Source organism: Necator americanus, chromosome II (genome assembly GCF_031761385.1).
Source record: "Necator americanus strain Aroian chromosome II, whole genome shotgun sequence".
Lineage (NCBI taxonomy): Eukaryota > Metazoa > Nematoda > Chromadorea > Rhabditida > Ancylostomatidae > Necator > Necator americanus.
Window position 1 is genome coordinate 13852209 of NC_087372.1, and position 18333 is coordinate 13870541.

Genomic DNA, 18333 nt, shown 5'->3' on the forward strand with positions numbered 1-18333 from the left:
ACGCGTGGATGTATAAGTCCTCGGCTGAACCTGCAAAAGACGATGTTAATGCGCAACGGATGGGTTACAGAAGCCGGCCACGGAAGCGGAAAATGAGCTGTTTGGGGGGCGTATAAGAACATCGAGGATGTAGTGAAGATGAACAAGAACACCTGGTTTCGTTCTCACCTCTTCAACACCACCGTACTTGTTGCTTCAACCTATGCATCTAAGACCTGGGAACTTCGCAAGAAGGAAGAAAGTGCGGTGGGCGTCATTGAACGCTCAATCGAAAGAGTGGTGTTAGGAGTATCCCAAGTGAGGGAGTGGATTCGAAGTTCTATCCCGCATCAGCGATTGAAGTTTTGAGACGCCGCCACATTTCCCAAGGGCAGCAATGTAAGGTGCACCTCCGGACACCTCATCAGCTTCAACGACAACCGTTGGACCCGAGCTGTGAGTGAGTGGATTCCACCGAATGTTAAGCGCCCTACAAAAAGACAGCCGATCCGATAGTCAGACTTTTCCACAAAGTCCTTAAAAGAAAAATTCGATGCTTTTTGTGTTCGCGCAAAGGGAGAAAACATTGGGCGACTCTGGCATGCGATCACTGCAGGAGCGGCGCGATTACAGGCGCTCTTTCGACCACTTCGAAGAAGACCGGGCGTAAAGCTGATTAAGGTGACTCCACTGCTCGCCGTGAACCTATCCACTATTACTAATAAATTCTATTACTAATAAATGCCAGGCTCGCCAATTATAGTGCATGAAGAAGGACGATTTCCAGAACACCACTCTTGCATAATTTTCGAGAAATATTTAGTAAATGAAGAATGCTTTCTTTTGCATTCATCGTCGCTTTAATTGTGCAAGGTTAGAAGAAGAACGGTTAAGTTAAGAACGAAATCAAGACCATCTTTGTAAAACCGCAGACCTTTTTCTGCTCGTTCGTCATCCATTTATTTTCTTTTATTCCTTCTTCAAAGGCGGCCATGACGTCGCGAACAAGCCTTTCTGCTAGTTCTTCTGTATCCTAAATTATCCGAAATATATAAAATAACACAAAGTTAAAGCAGGCAGGGTATCGCTTCTCTCGGTAACGGGCGATGTTATGCGATCACCGAGCTGATTGGTTTGCGTGAGATATCTTATCTTACTTATTAATTTGTTCAGAACGCACTGTGCTTTCATCAAGTATTATATCCAAACAAATAATGCATATTTGATTATAAATATGTCCAATGTGAGACTATGGAGTCCCCCTTACTTTCTACAAATTTATAGTTTCTTGTTCATACAGTGGTCGTCGATCGCTCTCACATTGAGTGTCTACCACAGCAATTTTCTCTTTCTTTATTTCTCTTTCTCTTTCTGGAAACCTTACACGCCTTACACTCTCTTCCTAGAATTAGGAGCCAGGGTCTAAGACTCGAAGAACAGCTGGTGAGCGGATTTGAGCCCTTGCGTATGTTCAGATACTTACTGAACATCTTTTAAATAAAAGAAACTGAGATTTGTGAGGGACGTTTAAAATATCTTTGCTGTGAACATCAATCAACGCATCAAAAATTAGCTTGTTAAGTACAGTTCACATAGCAAATGTTGGAGAAAGATGCGTCATTTGTGTTTACAAAAAATGGGCCGAGCATCCGACAGATAAGACTGAACTCAATAGAAATTCGCGAAGCAGGGAGGTTTGAATTCGACTCTGGTTGATTGGAGCCATGGTTGAGCACCAGAGGAATGCGCGCCTTTATATGCTCCCTATTGCAAGATTTTGGAACATCCTACCATTTTCAATTTCCTATCCAAAAATTTTAACTATAAGACCTTTTGAACTCCTGATCGAAAAAAAAATTTAGTACAAGACTCTCGAACCATTCTAATGTTTTGAATGGGTCTACTCCCACCTTAACTTGCAGAATTGGTCAAATCCTACTGACCAACCTAGTTCCAATGACTTTCTGTTATTTTTTTATTCAAGTTCGAATGATGGCAACCTTTTCTGATTCCGATTAGATTCATGTCTAAACAGATAGTTTCCACCGAAAAGGAAGCTCTTCGAAAGCGAATGTAGGCCGCTCCTCTGCCACCGCCATGATTGAATTTATATTTCTTTTTGAGTTAATACTTCAAGTAGTATTTCATTTAATGAAGAAGATATGAATATATTCGTTATCAGAGTAACCAAACAGCCTCTTATTCTATATACACAACAATAGCTAAGGAAGTTGAAAGAGAATGAAGGTAACAATCGAAATCTATTCCTATCTTCCAAATGATCATATATTCCGCCCAACCTGAGTTTATCTTTGCTGGTTCTTTTTATAAAAAATGATAAGCAAATTGAGCACATTTATGATATATCCACATATATATCTTGCTCAGATGGGATTAGGGAAGCGGCTCAAGTTCTCTTGATTAGGCAGCACTGAAAGATGTGGCACGAAATTCCCGAGTTTTAGGGATATCCCTATCGTTCGTTTGTTTCGAATTGGTTTTTGAATTGCTAAGGTGTGTTCACAAGTTTCAATGTGGCGAGAAAAAGCAGGTTTCTATATCGACAGCAATCCTGGAAAAGAAAAGCAGATATTTCAGTTAAACGTGTTGCACTCACTCTGCCATCAAAATGTTGTCCATATATCGATAACACAGCTGCATCATACCACCTACTCATTAGTAAGTAACAAAAATCATGTTTCGCTGGAAAACCCTTCAGTCCAACATCCTTCAAAAATTCCTAAAATTTTAGTGTCCATTAAAAATTGTCATTTAAATTCTGCAAGATTGCATAAACCGAGAATTGTGCATGAACTAAAATTCAGGTTTCGATTCCCAATTCTTACCGTGTTTTGGAATTCTTGGCAGCACTACATAGAATTAAATAATAACCAATTATCGTAGTGCTTTGAAGGGTACAAAATAATGAAGTCGCATAAAAAAAACAATAAATACAGAAGAGAAATGACGGGAAAGGATTTTGAAAGGACAAGAGGAACACAAAATGAGTAGAACTAGCAGAAAACTTGTTTTCGTAAACGAAAAATTATTGTTTTTCTCACGAAGTCCTGAAAACCACTGACAAGCGTTCGAGGAACGCAAGAGGCTTTCTGTTGCTGTTTTTATGTTATCATGTTATATAATAACGAGCTTAGTCCGTGTGTGTGTGTTTGTATGTGTGTCACGAAATTCGAAAAAAGGGGTGCGACGGGTCAACCGGCGCCAGATACCTGTAGAAGGGGTGCGACGGGTCCAGTCCACGGGGGTTACACTGGCGCGCCGGCGCCAGATACCTATGGAAGTAGGTGCGACAGGTCCACCGGCGTCGAAATAGTGCGCTATAACTTCGTGTGCATGACGCAAAAGATAGATGGTTGCAGCCGTTTCAAAGCCGTGGCCACGGGCGCTTTGCTTTACACCCTATATGACTCCTCCGTGTGTTTATTTCCTTCTTCGTTCGCCTCAAGTTGGTAGCATGCCGTTCTCAGAAAGTGGAAACCGGCATGCAAACGGCTGCTTAAATAGTAGCAAGATGTTTATGTGATCCGACGTGGAACGTTATCTTTATCAGTAGGATGATGTTTTTCACGTCATTTTATGCTAGAACATCACTCTTTGATGACTGTTTATAGAAAACAAGAGAAAAACCCATATTTCGCGTGATACTTTTAAATTTTGTCTATAATATATTGATAAGGAGTGTTTGAAGCTGAAGTTCGAATGTACTCTAAATGTAGAACTGACGCGTTTAGAAAGAAGACTATGAAATATTTCGCTTATAGTTATAATATAAAAAAGGAAGAAAGTTTTTTGAAGATACACAAGTCCAATTTCATAGAAAACGGCACTAATATTAATTTTCGTTGATCAGTGAAGGCAACGAAGCAAACACCACTGAAAGTCTGAAGTCCGGCTCTAGCCGGACATTCAGACTGGTATTTACATAAAATAAAATAGAAACACAATGGCAGTTACTGCGGATGCGCATCAGTCAGGTAATGTACAAAGTTCTGGGTGGATCATCTCGGATCGACTAGTTCGACATTGCGAAGAAACCATTCATGATAAAATGCTGGGTTTCATCCTGGTCAATTCACGATTGACCAGATGTTCATTGTCAGATGTGATCGAAGTGTGGCAGCGGCAGCCGAAAAATATCCAATTAGTCTTTCTGGACTTCGAAGCCGCTTTCCACTTTAATCACCGAGGCCGTCTCTAAGTGCCCTCAACGTGGTATCCTGGAAAATTTCATTCACTTAATTGAAGATATAAACAGAAAAACAACTGTTGCTGTTTGAACATTAAATTAAAAATAGCGAATTAGAAATTGAAGTGAGACAAGGGCTGTCGCAGTAATTTTCTTGTTCGAGTTTCCCATCGATGATATCACGCGATCCGTTGATAAGGTTCTTGATTGCACGTCCTTTAGTCGACGTCGAGTACGGCGACGATGTAGTGATATTCGCTTCAAGCAGCGCGAGTTCTTTTATAGAGAAACAACGGCAGCTACGAGAGAGGTATTCAGCAAAGTTGCGCTAAGACCAGTTTTGCATTAAACTCCTTAACAAAGTGCGTGTCCCCAACGAAGTCAAACTGCGAGTATATCTATCCGCCATTCACCTTGTCATGATGTACGGAACGCAGACTTGGGCCCTGCCACCAACGGCGATATGGATCCTGGACTGCATGAAAAGAAAGCTGTTTAGACGGATGCTGGGTACTTTTAGCTAATGGTGGGCCATAACGAAGAGTTTTACCCAGAAGCGAATATGATGCACCGACGGATGACGCGAGGAAAATCGGCCTTTAAAGCAGTTACAGAAAACCGTCTTCGCTTTCTTGGTCACATTATTAGGAAACTATTGGATCGCCTTGTAAAAGTTGCCTTGAGGACACTTCCTGACTCAAACTGAAGAAGCTCATAAGGACGTAAAAGAAAGTTCAAGACGAGGGCGCTTCTGGAGGGACGCAAAGTTGCGCAGAATATAGAACTGCGACACATGGATAAACTCTGTGCGCGCTCTAACTGAAGACTGAACAGGGTGGGCTCAAATTTGCTCAAGGACGATCCCATCCGGCAAAGATGCGGATAAGCTGCGTTAGGATATAACATTCGACCGCCATATAAGTTGTATAAGTAGGTCACTACTATGCCAAGACGTTTTCTGTGAGGGATGTGAACTAAAAACTGCAATGCCTTTTCAAAAGATTAGATTGCTATTACAGTCCCCTCAGACGAGAATCCAGCGAAAATTGAAGCGAACTATACTTATACTAATCTTTCAAATGAGATTTTTGTTACTTTCGCAGGCATCGAACTGAGAATTTGATCACTTAGATCTTGAGTGTAAAATGTGATTTAGAGTATAAACCTGGAATGGACGCTGGCTCGTCAACGTAAAAAAAGAATGATATTTTGTTGCAGCTGTAGAGGCTCGCTGATTGAAAAAATTTCATCCCAAATATCTTTTATATGCCCACAAGGCTGCTGACGTTCCTGTCCATTTTCAATAGGGTACCACGTCGTTGAGCGAAGCTGTTCAGCCATCACAAAGTACTCACATAAAATCAAACCACTCGTTGTTGTTCCGCATCCTGTCAAAATTGTCGTATTTCCTGAACTGTCTATTAGCGCTAGGCGAATTCGATGAAGTTTAAGATTAAACACTTTGATTACTTTTGATGTTTTTTGCTCTCATATAAATGCATGCCTAAAGGAATTTCTGCGAGACTTTTTTGGTGACTACTTTAAAAGACAAGTGGATGTGAAAGTTTTCGAAGAGTGATCTATCGATTCACCATATTCCGCGTTAGGTTATTCTTAATGACATTCCACTGGTCTGACATTTTTGATAAACCGAATTGTCAAATTTATCATAACTTAGGACAATCCCATCCGTATCTCTGGTTCTGAAACGCAAGAACGATTAGTGCGCAAACCGGGTCCAGTGAAGAGAAGAATCGAAAATAGGAATCTTGAGAAGACTTTAATGCAGAATTGGTCCACTACCAGCGCATTTTGCTCCATATCCCTCCCAAAGTTCTGGTTGCATTTGAGCATGCAACCTACATAAATAAAACAACACACTGTTATGCGTCCACTTTAATTGCAGTCAAAAGTGTTAGGAGGCTTATTCGTTTACAGTTACCAGCGGACTGCAGTTTATAGATTGCAGCAAGTCTCAATACAAGGCTAGCAATGTGTTATTGACATCCACATGATATCAACAGCTGACACCTTGTTACGACATTGTCGGTGTAATCGACATCAACCAATGGACGCTCTGGTGGTGGTATAACTACATTGTAGGGACACTGTCCGATGGTTCCTCGCATAATGTCACCAATTACGAAGTTGAACGGGGATGATTCTCCTACAACTCCTCCTCCTACTTTAGCTATCAATTGGGATGGTGTGGTACATCTAGATTCAAACAACAGAAGTTATGCATTTATTCACGTCGGTAGACTGCAGTAATGGTCTTGCCTGCTTTCAAAAGGCTGTAGTCGTAGCGCACCACCACATAGTTACCATGGTCTTCTCATGGTGGATTTTCCGCTTCAGGAAGTGCTTGGTAGTTTTATCCTTGTCCATCCCTGGAGCACGACGCTTCGTGTTGTCATAAAGGATCCATTTCTCGTGTCAATACCATTCTTATTATCGGTATTGTTGCGTAACAGAAGCCTTGAGCAGATCTCAAAACGGCGGTTTCTTTCGGACTCACCCTGTTCATGCGACATCCACTTGTTCAATTTTTTCGCCTTTCCAATTTTCTCTAATCGATTTAATGATGCCATCAATCGAGAAGCTGAACAGAAGGGATTCTTTTACAACTCTCCCTCTCACTCCAGCAATCAATTTGAATAGTGTGGTTCATATAGATAAACAACAGCAGTTATTCATTTATTCACATCGTCAATGAGGTGAACGAACAATTCTAAGATTCTGTCGGGCGTTAAGTCCGTCAAGAAAACACCTTGCTAGAAATGGTCGAAAGAGACATCACGGCCTATAAAAGTTGTTTGCATAGGGGTTGAGAATCCCTATCTTGATCTTGATCGCATTTCTTTGATGGCATTTCTCATAGGCCGTTTGAAAACTAGCTAGAAAAGAAAATTGTGTAATTCACCGAATAAAGGTTTCTTCTTGGGAAAAACTGCTTCCGCAATTCATCAAGTCTTCGTATGTCAAAGAGGGAAATGAAGCTGCGTTACAGCTCTTGCCTTTCGCGATGAATAGCATTTTGTGAACGGAAATTACAAGAATGTTGCTTCACAACTCAAATGGCCTCTCCTTCGTCTATCCACATTGGAAGGATGACCTTGGTCGTCTTCCCATTCCCAGAGGAATGACAAAAGATTTTAGCTCAACTGTCCCTATTTTGTAATCTTTAAGAGGCTAGCCACTCTTTTTTGATCAGAGAAACTCTAATCGTTCGGCGGTTCCTCACTGACTGTTATTACTAACTGCTTCGGTCCTCAGATGGGTAAAATTGCCTCCCCAAAATCAGGTTTGCTAAAAGGAGTGAGAGCTGCTAAACTTCTCTTTATTTCTCGCTATTTATTCTGAGTAAATGTGAGTAAGACTAAACTCTTACCCTTTCATCTTTTTCGAACAGCGCTGTCATTAAGAGTTTATAACAGCATACATATGTCATACTAAAAGTCGTATTTGCTTTACTTTCAACTTTTGTTTCAACCGCGATTCATATTTTCACCCATTCGAACTATCGGTCGAAATTCTTGCTGGGTAGAATGAAATCAGGTCCGGACACATTATGCATCTAACAAAAAGCGGGAGCAGTTGGGGAATAGCATCTACGAGATACGTAAGCTGCATTAGAAATAGCTCAGGTGAGCAGACATGATTTAAGAAAATGAAGTTCTTGGTGGTGGCATCCAATGAGGACAGATCAAGCTCGAGCGACTCGAAGTAATCGAGGACCGGTAGACGAACAGGAATTACGAATGATAAACTTGTTCGGTAAAGTAAAAGTAAAGTAAAGTAAAGTCACTGGCGTATCAATCCACTTGGGATGCGCCAACGCGTTTTACTGGAATTCGTAATCGTTGAGGTTTTGGAACGCGTGTTGGCCTATACAATGACTTGCGGGGGCCAGCCGATGATCAAGTCAGTGTTTTTATCCTCCCAGACAAGTCTGGTACCAATTTATCGACCCCGGAGGGATGAAAGGCTTGGTGAGCACTAGGGCGGATTCGAACCCTCGACCATGTGGCTACAACGGACCTCTAACCGACTGCGCCACACCCGCCCTGTTCGGTAAAGTAATCGTTGTCAAATAGTTAGAATTTTCATTGAGAAGCAAGGAGAGACGACGGTCACCGTTGAGTTCTCACCTCCATCAGTTGCCTATATTCATCGTCTAAGTATTGTATCCATGAAAGAATGTAGTGAAGAATAACATAGTTTGTAAAAACCCGTTTAGGTGTTCTCTGCAGAAGTTTGTCTATCCTGAATTTGAACAAAACCATGTTTGTGATGTTTTAATTTATGAATGTCAAAAACAGCTAACCTTTTCGTGTACCGCATGCTTGGGACCTCAACCAAAGGATCTGCAAGAAAGTAACTGTGCATATCAGGGGGCGTCGTCATAATAAAGAATTTGGTCCAATTAACCTGTAATCAATCAATAGAAGTTGTTTGTTCAATTTTGATTTTCTACATCCATCACGGCAAAAATTGTTATTAGAAATTAGTCGCTGATAAAGAGTTGTCTAACTTCCGATTTTTTTATCGACTCTTACTTACTCCCACTCAGAATATATGAACTCAGAACATCTGAAACGCCTTCAACGACTTCTTTCCACTATGCAATAGCGTTAACTTTTAATATTGGTTCATCTACTCTTTTTAAGGTTTCGTACTAGTACGTAGAATGGGTTAAAAACACGAAAATTTTGAAGTCCCACGTGCTGCACTGTTGTCCATTATTATGGAACGCCCTCAAGAGCTGACTCTACTTCTTCTACAATCTTACTCTCATAACTATTTATTAGTATTTACACAAGTCTGACGATCATGAGGTCGGTGATCTGCGACGCAAACATTCCAATCTCCTGTTCTCCTTTTTTGATTTCTGTGTGCCAATTTTTCGGTATTGGACCAATCACATTGAGTCGGATGAGGCTGACTTTGTTGTAAATAAATGTATCAATAAGTTTATACATAATTTCAATAGATTGCACAGGCTGTGGTTGTGCTTGATTACAGTACAAGAGGTGTTGTTTTGTGAGTGGTCCAGTACAGAAGAAGGAAACAACTTAATAGTGCATATAAGAAACAAACTCATCAATGGACACATTTATAACAAAGAGATTGTTATAAACATATACTTCATTAAGTTTATAGTACGTGATGATTTCGATAGTACTTGCCCTACCTGTGACCGTCCTTGTTCAGCATACTAGAGTGAGAGAAGAGGCCGAAAGTTAACAAATGAAGATTGCATACATTGACCACCTAAGCTACAGTTGTAGCTTCACAATACGTTTGTTGAAGGACCTAAGCAAAAACAACGATGCTTCTCTGAGATATCACGAGCAACGCCTTTTTCCGTGAGATTTCTTCTTTTATAAGTAAAGACCATCGGAAATGATTACGAGAATCCGCTAACGGCACAATCTGCGCAAATCGACCACGCATTCACTTCACTTGGTATCTCCGATGTATCACCATTTTGCAGCTTTTTCTGTCGTCTCCTTGAGGCAGGAATACGAAACAGCTGCCAGATGTAAAAGACGGAAATTTGATATCGCCATGGAAGGAAAAAAGGTCAAAATCACGAAAGCACCCTCAAGGAATCATTCAAAAGCAACTGCAGAACTGTACGAAAAACCAGAACTTCGCTCAGAAACCCTAGCAGTCCAACCAACAAGAATTCAACATCGAGGAGAGGGTGGTAAACGTTAACTGTAAATAAAATATAAATAATAAGAGTGTAGAAGAAAGGTGGAGCAGAATCAAACTTAAGAAAAGTTGCTGGGACCACTGCGAAAACAGTGTTCAGGCAGCAGTTTTTTTTTTAACAAAAAAGAATCCGGACTGTTGCGATCACTGCTACATCGATCGAGCCTGGTACTTTCTCAGCTTTCTTCTACGAGTAATTGTTGGCGTTTAAAACATTGAACGAGACGGCCTTCAAAGCCTCTACTCAATAAGCTTGGTTACGTTCCATACAAACTGTTCACGGAGATTCTTCATGAAGAGCAAAAGATGTTGGTGAACTTCAAAAAACGAACTCCTAGTAAGCTCTAGCTGCATGAACAACATGTCACGTTTCCATGGTTACATATTTTTCTTAGAGAACTGATTTTCTTCCTGATCTCTTTCAGCTATAGGAAATCCTTCGATGGTGAAAATTCCAATGCAGTACTGCTAGCTTTGGTCGACGAGAAAAGTTGGGTGCGTCCAATGCATCTGTCACCACTACGAGACAGGTCTTCCAACACCTCAAATAGTATTCGATGGGGAAGATCCGCAGCAGTGTAATACGAATTGTCTAAAGTCACTCAGAATTGCACTGCAGCAGATAATAAAATCAGTTGTTTGGGAAGGAGCCGTCATGCAAATAAAACATTTTTCTCGATATCATATGCGGGCGATATCATGCTTACTCCGAGAAGCGTTGGTCAACAGAGAGAAGTAGAAAGCGATTCTCGAGGAGTAAACACAATTTGGAGAAGAAAACAAGCGAAAAGACAGTTCTGAAAGAAATTAGAACGAAGAACCACATGCAGAAACAGATCTCGTTTTTGAAGGCCAAACAGAGGAGATGGTCGGCTACTTTTGAGTTTGTTAATAGATTTGGAATAGCTTCATAAGCTGACCCGTGTGCTTCTAACAGTATAATTGATAGCGCACGCAAAATATGTCATTTCACCTAATCTTCTCAGTCTTTCAAAATTAAACCAGTGTAAAATGTGACGGAATCACCGTTATTATATAATATGATCGTATAATACAACATCAAGAGTAAAACTAGGTGACCCATTTTTACACCAGATGTTGTAGTATGTAATCATGCTTTATAATAATTGGGTTATTCTGTCAGGTGTGCATGTATCTGTGTGTAACGAAATTCTAGAATCCAGAACGCGCTGTGACGTGTCGAACGGCGTTAGATAAGTGTGCTGACACGGTCAGCCATAGCCCACGGCGTCGAATTGGTGCATCGACGCCAGAAAGCTATAAAATGGAGTGCAACGTTCGTCTATATCGGAGTATCGGAACTCCAGCGTCAGAGCACTACAAAATGACCCTCTAAATGTCAAACGATTTAAACCTGTTCCACGGCGCTTCGGTGCAGTAGTACTACGCAGTGACTCCAAGCCTATTTTTCAAGAAGTAAACAAAACACTGTGAACCACTTTACGACCATGAAAGCTGCTGTGTTGCGTTTATATGTATATTGTATTTGTACACTCGCATGTATTTTAGCACATGTCTTTTCCGATCGCACGTTTGCCTCATCAGATTGCCAACATTCTCTCTTCAAAGGTTGGCAACGCGGCAGCTTAAAAAGTAGCTAACAGTTAACATAGTCTGACGTGGAATTTTATCAATATCACTACACTGATGACGTTCATGTCATTTCATGCTAGAACATTATTCTGCACTGATTGTTAAAGAGAAAGGCAAGAAAACTCATGCTTCGAAGTATGTTGGCGAACTTTTACGGAATTGGAGTATGTGTAGGTGTATAATCACGTTTGAATTCTTTCCAAACGAATTTAGGACGAGAACCATAAAATCATCACTTCAATTCACCATCATTTCGTTCTAAAAGAAAAGAACGAAAGAGGCGCAGTTAGAAAGATGCAAATTTAATTTTTTCAAAAATACCACAACATTGAATTTCTATTGAACAGTTAAAGAAAACGAAGCGTGCCCCAGAAGAGGTCCACTGTCCGGCGTCCACCCGGACGTCCAGATTGGTAGAATAAAAACCAAGCTGAAGGAGAAACTGGAAAGAGGAACCCTAAGCAGCTGAATTTCAGCATAAAATATTACGAGCACGCTACTGATAGTACAGAAAGCTCTGATGCCCAATACCGATGTCTCCCCTTCATATTGATTTCAAAGTGATCTGGCTATGATCTGACTATGATCTCTCTCGCGAAATGATAATGATTAAGAGAAATTAATATGCATATAACTTCGAGGCACTGACGCACCTAAGAATACAGTTGTGTGAGATTTTGTTTCAATACTGTTGCAAATATGAGCTATAAAATGAGCAAATATTACTGCATCGATGTGTGGGTAGTAGTGGTAGAAATATCCCTCCTTTGTATTATATGAAATTGCTACTCCCATGCCCTTACAATCAACAGATTCTTTACCAGATGATCCGTGCTATTATCAGAACTGACCTACCGACGACAGATTGACATCCAGCTCGCTTAAGTGATACCGTTTTCCCTCATCGGAGAAGTTCAGTTGCGCAAGACGGCTGATTCTTTCCATAAAAGTCAGCACCTCGCCTATTCCCTGACGGATTGAAGTGTCATTGCATGTGTCACGTACTTCGATGCAGATTCGAGATGACTGTAAAATTGATAAATATTGGCATCAACAAATTATTTGTACCAAAGATCTGAAAGATCTGAAAGCTGTAATCCAAACCTTACCGAACAGTCTCATTAGAAATACTGACCACTGATAGAAAGTGATTAAAAAATTGTGATATCCTAATCGCAATACGTCTTCACAAAGCGCATTTGGATGCATTCAAACATTCCAGTCTTTCCTACTTTACACTGAGTTGGCATGGGAATGCCTACAGGATAAAAGGAAACTTACCTTACCGTTCTACCCTATTTAAATGTATACTGTGCAGAGTGCATAAAAAGTAGACCTGAGTTTTAGATTACTACTCTATCTCCTTGCAACATATTGCAACTTCGCGATGTTTGAAGCTAATATTATTGCATCTTCAGTTAAGCGAAAGATGTATCATCATGTTATAACCAAATCAAAAGAACCCTGTTCAACAATACCTTGTATGACGTAACTGATAGCAAAGTGGAGCAAGAATGTTTTTGGAAAAACTCCATTCCCTCACTCCAATTTTAGCTTTGAATTTCAGCTTCGATTAAACTTTGATTCAAGTCGCGGTTGTTTTAATCGGACTCAAACAATGCATTATTTAGAAGAATGAAATATCCTTAACTTTTATTGGGTAAATGGATGTCAGAAAGATCTCTTCTGTGAGAAGCGTCGAAATCGTCCTATGAAAGCTAAGTGCGCAGGATTCGAGCATCACTGCCATAATTCGATCACTCTCCTAAGAATGAAAAAGCGGCTAGACATAGATGGACTGGAACGAAATTCATCCGGGTGATTTCACATACCAGTCCATGATGATTCGTACCAAAACTTTGTGCGCGCAACAATGATATTTCCCAGTGACCCCTGGATTTCTTGGCCGACAACTCCCTGTGGTGGGAAATTACGATAGTGTATCGTTGTACGATAGTGAGTTATCCTTTTTTCAATCCACAAAGAAAATCTTCTTCTTCAGAATCTTCAAGAATAGACAGCAGAGAAAAACATTTTCGCATTTTCGCATCAATTTCGGTCTCTCTGCTCGGAACTCCACCTCCGAACCGTTCTGTTGTTCCGCTAGTTGTAATATATCCCACGCCACGGCTGACTCCAACAAAAAAAAACTGACAACACAAGTTTCTTTTTGAACTCTTCACTGATCGTATTGCTAAGCACTGGCAATGCATATTTATTTTGTTACTACCCACACCTCATAGAGTGCATATCTTTGGGGTTCTTGCCTTTCCATCCTTCTCCAAACATTCCTCCCCTCTTGACCTCTATCCGTTCTCTCTATCACTTCTTAGTTAACCGTATAAGATGACAGCTTTTCAGACATTTCTCCTGGTCGAAGTTGTCAGCAGCGCGAGTTACAAAGACAAAAATGTGCATAGATGAAGACGCAGATGTACAGCGATGTATGTTAATAAATGTCTGATAAATAATTTTTTAAATTCTTTTCATTCATTTCATTTTTACTATTATCTAATTTTTTATCTTGTCCTTGTTTTTAAACTGATTTCTTAACATTGCAGGGCCACCTAACAGAAAGAGGCAGCTAGAAATCCATCCGACATCATTCGTTTAACTCTACGAGCCGCTTCATTCGCTTTATCACTTTGGTTGAAACAAATTGCACAGGTCGGAAATGTTTCATTTTCTCAGCTTCATATACATCATTTCTAAGAAAGAAAATTAAAACTTAAACTCAAACTTCCTGGCTTTAATCAATCCGCTTGGGATGCGCCCCCGTTCGCTTCAATTCAGAATCGTTGGAGGTTTACGAACGTGTAGCTGGCCTATACAATAACTTGCGGCGGCCAGCCGATGTGTCGAGTCAGTGTTGTTTTCCTCCCAGACAAGTCTGATACCAATTTATCGACCCCGCAGGGATGAAAGGTTTGGTGAGCATTAGGACGGACTCGAGCCTCCGATCGATCGTGCAGGAAGCGGCACCTCTAGCCGCTAAACTACACCCGCTCTCGAAATACGCTACTTCGTAGGAAGAAAGGAATACATGTTTAGAGAGATATAGTTGCAGGGAAGTTTGTCTACTGCAACTTACGTTGGAGATGCACGAATCCTCTCAAAACCGGAGATAGCGATAAGGTTCGTACGGTCATGACGTCTCCCGGACGACAGTCAAACCCTTGAGTATTTTAGATGTCAAAGGCATCCTTACTGCAGTCTTCAGAGATTTCCAAAGCTGTGTGAACATTTATGATTGGTTGAAGTTGAAATCTTGTCCTGTCACTCAAAGTAGCAAAGCAACAAAGTATTTGGCCTACGTTGCACCAGATTCCTTCACGTTATTACAGAATGTTATTGCCGTACTTGACAGCTCTCGCGCGCTGAGTTGTTCTGGCAGCACTGCTTTAGATTATGTACTCTTCTGTGCTGATAGCGAGAAATTTCTTTTTGAATGTTTCTTGATTACTGCAACATCTGATGTAGCATGCGATCCGCACAGATATCGCAGTAGTCTAGTGAGAACAGCAAGTTTACTCAACAGCAGCTTGAAGTTTATCGTGACAAAACAAATGTTTGCCGGAGGGGGTCCCATTTTCCTCCCAGACATTTAACCTATCCAGCACTCTGTCCAAAAATTTGTTCTGGTGGTGTGGTGGACGACTGTATCTGTGCACACATTGAATGTAGAACTTGTAATGGATGCAGGCAAGCATTCAAAGACAGAGCACAGATCAAATTCTCCTTCGTGCAAAGTGACCTTCCTTCATTAACAGTGCTATTGTAACAATATCTATCTCAAATCTAGCTCTTAAGCGAACTCTCACATCGCTTTTTCTACCACCGAAAAGTCAATGATGATACTAGAGTGCAACCTCCTTGGCATGATAGCGAAACGCAACGGAGTGGGGTGAGATAGGTCTATGGCTTCGAATTGTTGCAAAGCAATGCAGTAGAATCGTGCAATAAGACCAATTGGCCAATTTGTCAAGAAGTTAATATGACGTTGTAAACCACTTCATGGACGTGAAAACTGCATGTTCTTTTTCTCGCCTCTATGCGGTCCTCCACATATCCATTCCGCTCACGTTTCCTTTCTTCATCAGGTAGGTGAGACACTATCTTTAAAATATGAAACACTCATGCAGATGGCTGTGTTTCATACTTTTAAAGTAGTTAAGTAGTAGATTCCGTGAGCATATCACTCTGCGCAGATTGTTGGGGGAAATGGGATAAAACCCCGTATTCCGAATAATATTTTCAGATTGTGACGGTGACAGAAAAATCAAGTTTTAAGTGAATATTATCTAGATATAGAACAGACACATTCAGGAAAAAAAATGTGAAGTCTTTGATTAGTGCTTAAATTTCTTTAAAAGTGAACAAAAAGGTTGGAGAGAATCTTAATTTAACCTCGCACAAAGTGTCACTGTGGTTTTAATTTTTGTTGGTCACTAAAGGTGAGCGAGTCGATCCAAAAGAACACTAAAGTCGAGCATTAGCCGGACGTTTAGATTGGAGTTATATAATAGGCTTAGTCTGTTTCGCTCGTATGTGTGAAACGAAATTTTAGAAAGCAGGATAACGTGTCCAAAAGCGAGAAGAGTTTCTGGGCGCAGCTAAAAGCTCAGAAAACGGTTGGGGCGAGTACTGGAAAGCAGAATTGGTGCGCCAGTGCCTCTACGCTATAAAGCAGGGTATAGACTGTTCCCTCAGTTTCGGGTTGGTCCGCCAGCACTGGAGAGGAATTGCGAGGACTTCCGCTGCATGGGGATGCGGGACTATTTTACACTACCACTGCTCAATAACTCGAAGTGGTCTCGCTGTGAAGTAAATGAGAAACCGTAAACCGTTTTTATGACCGTAGCAACCGTATGTATCTTAATGTACGCCTTCGTTACCAGAGGTGCGCTGAGGGCATTTCTGCATCTAACTTTTCAACCAAGTGCCTGTAGTTGAGCCCCATCACCAACGAAGTCAAGCTGCGTGTATTCCTATTACCGATTCGCCTCAACAAAATGTGCAGATCGGAGACATGGGCAGCAACATCCACTGTGATGGAGGGGCTTAACTGCGCGGGAAAAAGCTTCTCAGACGACTGCTTGGCTACTTTTGGCCTGGGGTATGAAATAATGAAAATCTTTACGCGGAAATTGATGTGGTGTACCGGCGAATGACGCACGGAGGATATCTATATTTTGCGCTGCCATCAAAATTGGTTACAGAACATCCTCTCCACTTCATTGGTCATATGCTGAGGAGGCCAGCAAGTCGCCTTGTTCAACGTGTTACGAGGAGTCTTTCGGGTTCACGCTGGAAGAAGCCACGTGGCCAAAAACAAAAGTTCTGCGCTGTAGTGGTGAAAAAGGACTTGAGAACACTCGGCGCCGATGGGCAGTTCAGGAGAGACGTAAGGTTTCGCAGATTATGGAATAGCAACGAATGGATTGATTCTGTGCAACTTCTCGCAGAAGATCGAGAAGCTTGGACAGAGTTATCTTCAAAGACGGCAGATCACAGCGAAGATGCGGGCAATTAGGCAATAACATCACCGATTACGGCAGGTGCGAGGTGCGTTTAACTATTAACAATAGCCTTGATTGGGAAAGACTCCTGTACTGGTCGGATTTTGCTACGCTGAAGTAAACATTTATAATTCGGTGCAAAAGAAACCCAGAAGCCAACTAAGTTCCCCTTTTGTAGAGAAATGTTTGCGCTCTAAAATGTTCAAGCTAGCTTTTTTGGGACTCTCGGTTTTTTCCGAAAGTAAATTGAGGAAAAATTTATAATTTTATCGAATTTTTCCCAACTTACTGTTGACAGAATAAAAAAAATTAGAAATGAAAAGCTGACTTTTAATAGAAGAAGTCCTCGATAATTTTTGTAACCAAATTATTTTTTTCTTATGAGTTATTGGACTTTGCTTTCCAAGTCATGCAGGTTTTGGCGCGCAGCCGAAAATCGAAATTTTGCACTTTTTCTCAAACCGACGTTGCGGTAACTCCGACAGTGCGGTAGCGCGCTTGAAAAATTCAGTCCCATAATTCGACAGAAAATTAAGGAAAGTACTGGAATGCAGATTTTTGTCTCTGTAGGCATTTTGGTTCCTTTGTAAGTTGATTTTGAAAAAATAGATAGTTTTTCTCAAGTGGGTGTCAAAAAAAGTTAGGAGAGTTATAATCACCAAACTTCGCTCAAAAACAGAAAATTCGTCCGTTTCGATATCGAAGTTGTATTGCATGGAATATGCGGTAGACATCGTTATCTAGCGCATGGTGTTGGTCTATACAATGACTCACAGGGGCCGCCCGCAGGGTATGAAGTCAGTGTTGTTATCCTCCCAGACAGCTGTGGTACTAATTTATCGACCCAGAAGGATGAACCATCGACGGTGTAGCAACAAAGGACCTCTAACCGATTGCGTCACGCCCTTCCCAGTTTTCGCTTATTCATAGCACGGAAAATGCTTTTTTAAAAGATGATATGAAAATTAATTATTGTTGGTTCAGGAGTGTGCTCTTCAAACTTTTCAACGCTGAATGCAGAAACCTCACTTCTTTTGAGGACTGATTTCTGACCGTTTTGATGGAAAAGGCGCTACCCCCATGCTGCGCCAACCCGTATCTGTGACATGACTGAGCTCTCCACCAAGCTACGTATTAAATTATTAGAACTAAATTTTGTACCTCTCAATATAAATTTATCCATCTGCAGCTACATTCTCCTCCCTTCCTCTCTGCTCTCTTCATCTCTATTCTCTTCCAACTGCCTTTATGACCACATCTTGCTCATACGACCCATTCTTATGAGAAAATTCC

General features: G+C 41.0%; 1 protein-coding gene across 2 annotated transcripts in view; it reads right to left on the reverse strand.

The window, feature by feature from the left end:
* The window catches only part of RB195_017763 (uncharacterized protein), a gene marked incomplete at both ends in the record, with an annotated part of 49153 nt that overhangs the window by 10439 nt on the left and 20381 nt on the right, over positions 1–18333 (reverse strand). For both annotated transcript variants that reach the window (XM_064184898.1, XM_064184897.1), the window contains 5 exons: positions 914–1012; positions 2597–2719; positions 8338–8452; positions 8514–8617; positions 12377–12547. In XM_064184898.1, the coding sequence (XP_064040778.1) occupies positions 914–1012; positions 2597–2719; positions 8338–8452; positions 8514–8617; positions 12377–12547 (612 nt within the window). The remainder of the gene's footprint in view (positions 1–913; positions 1013–2596; positions 2720–8337; positions 8453–8513; positions 8618–12376; positions 12548–18333) is intronic.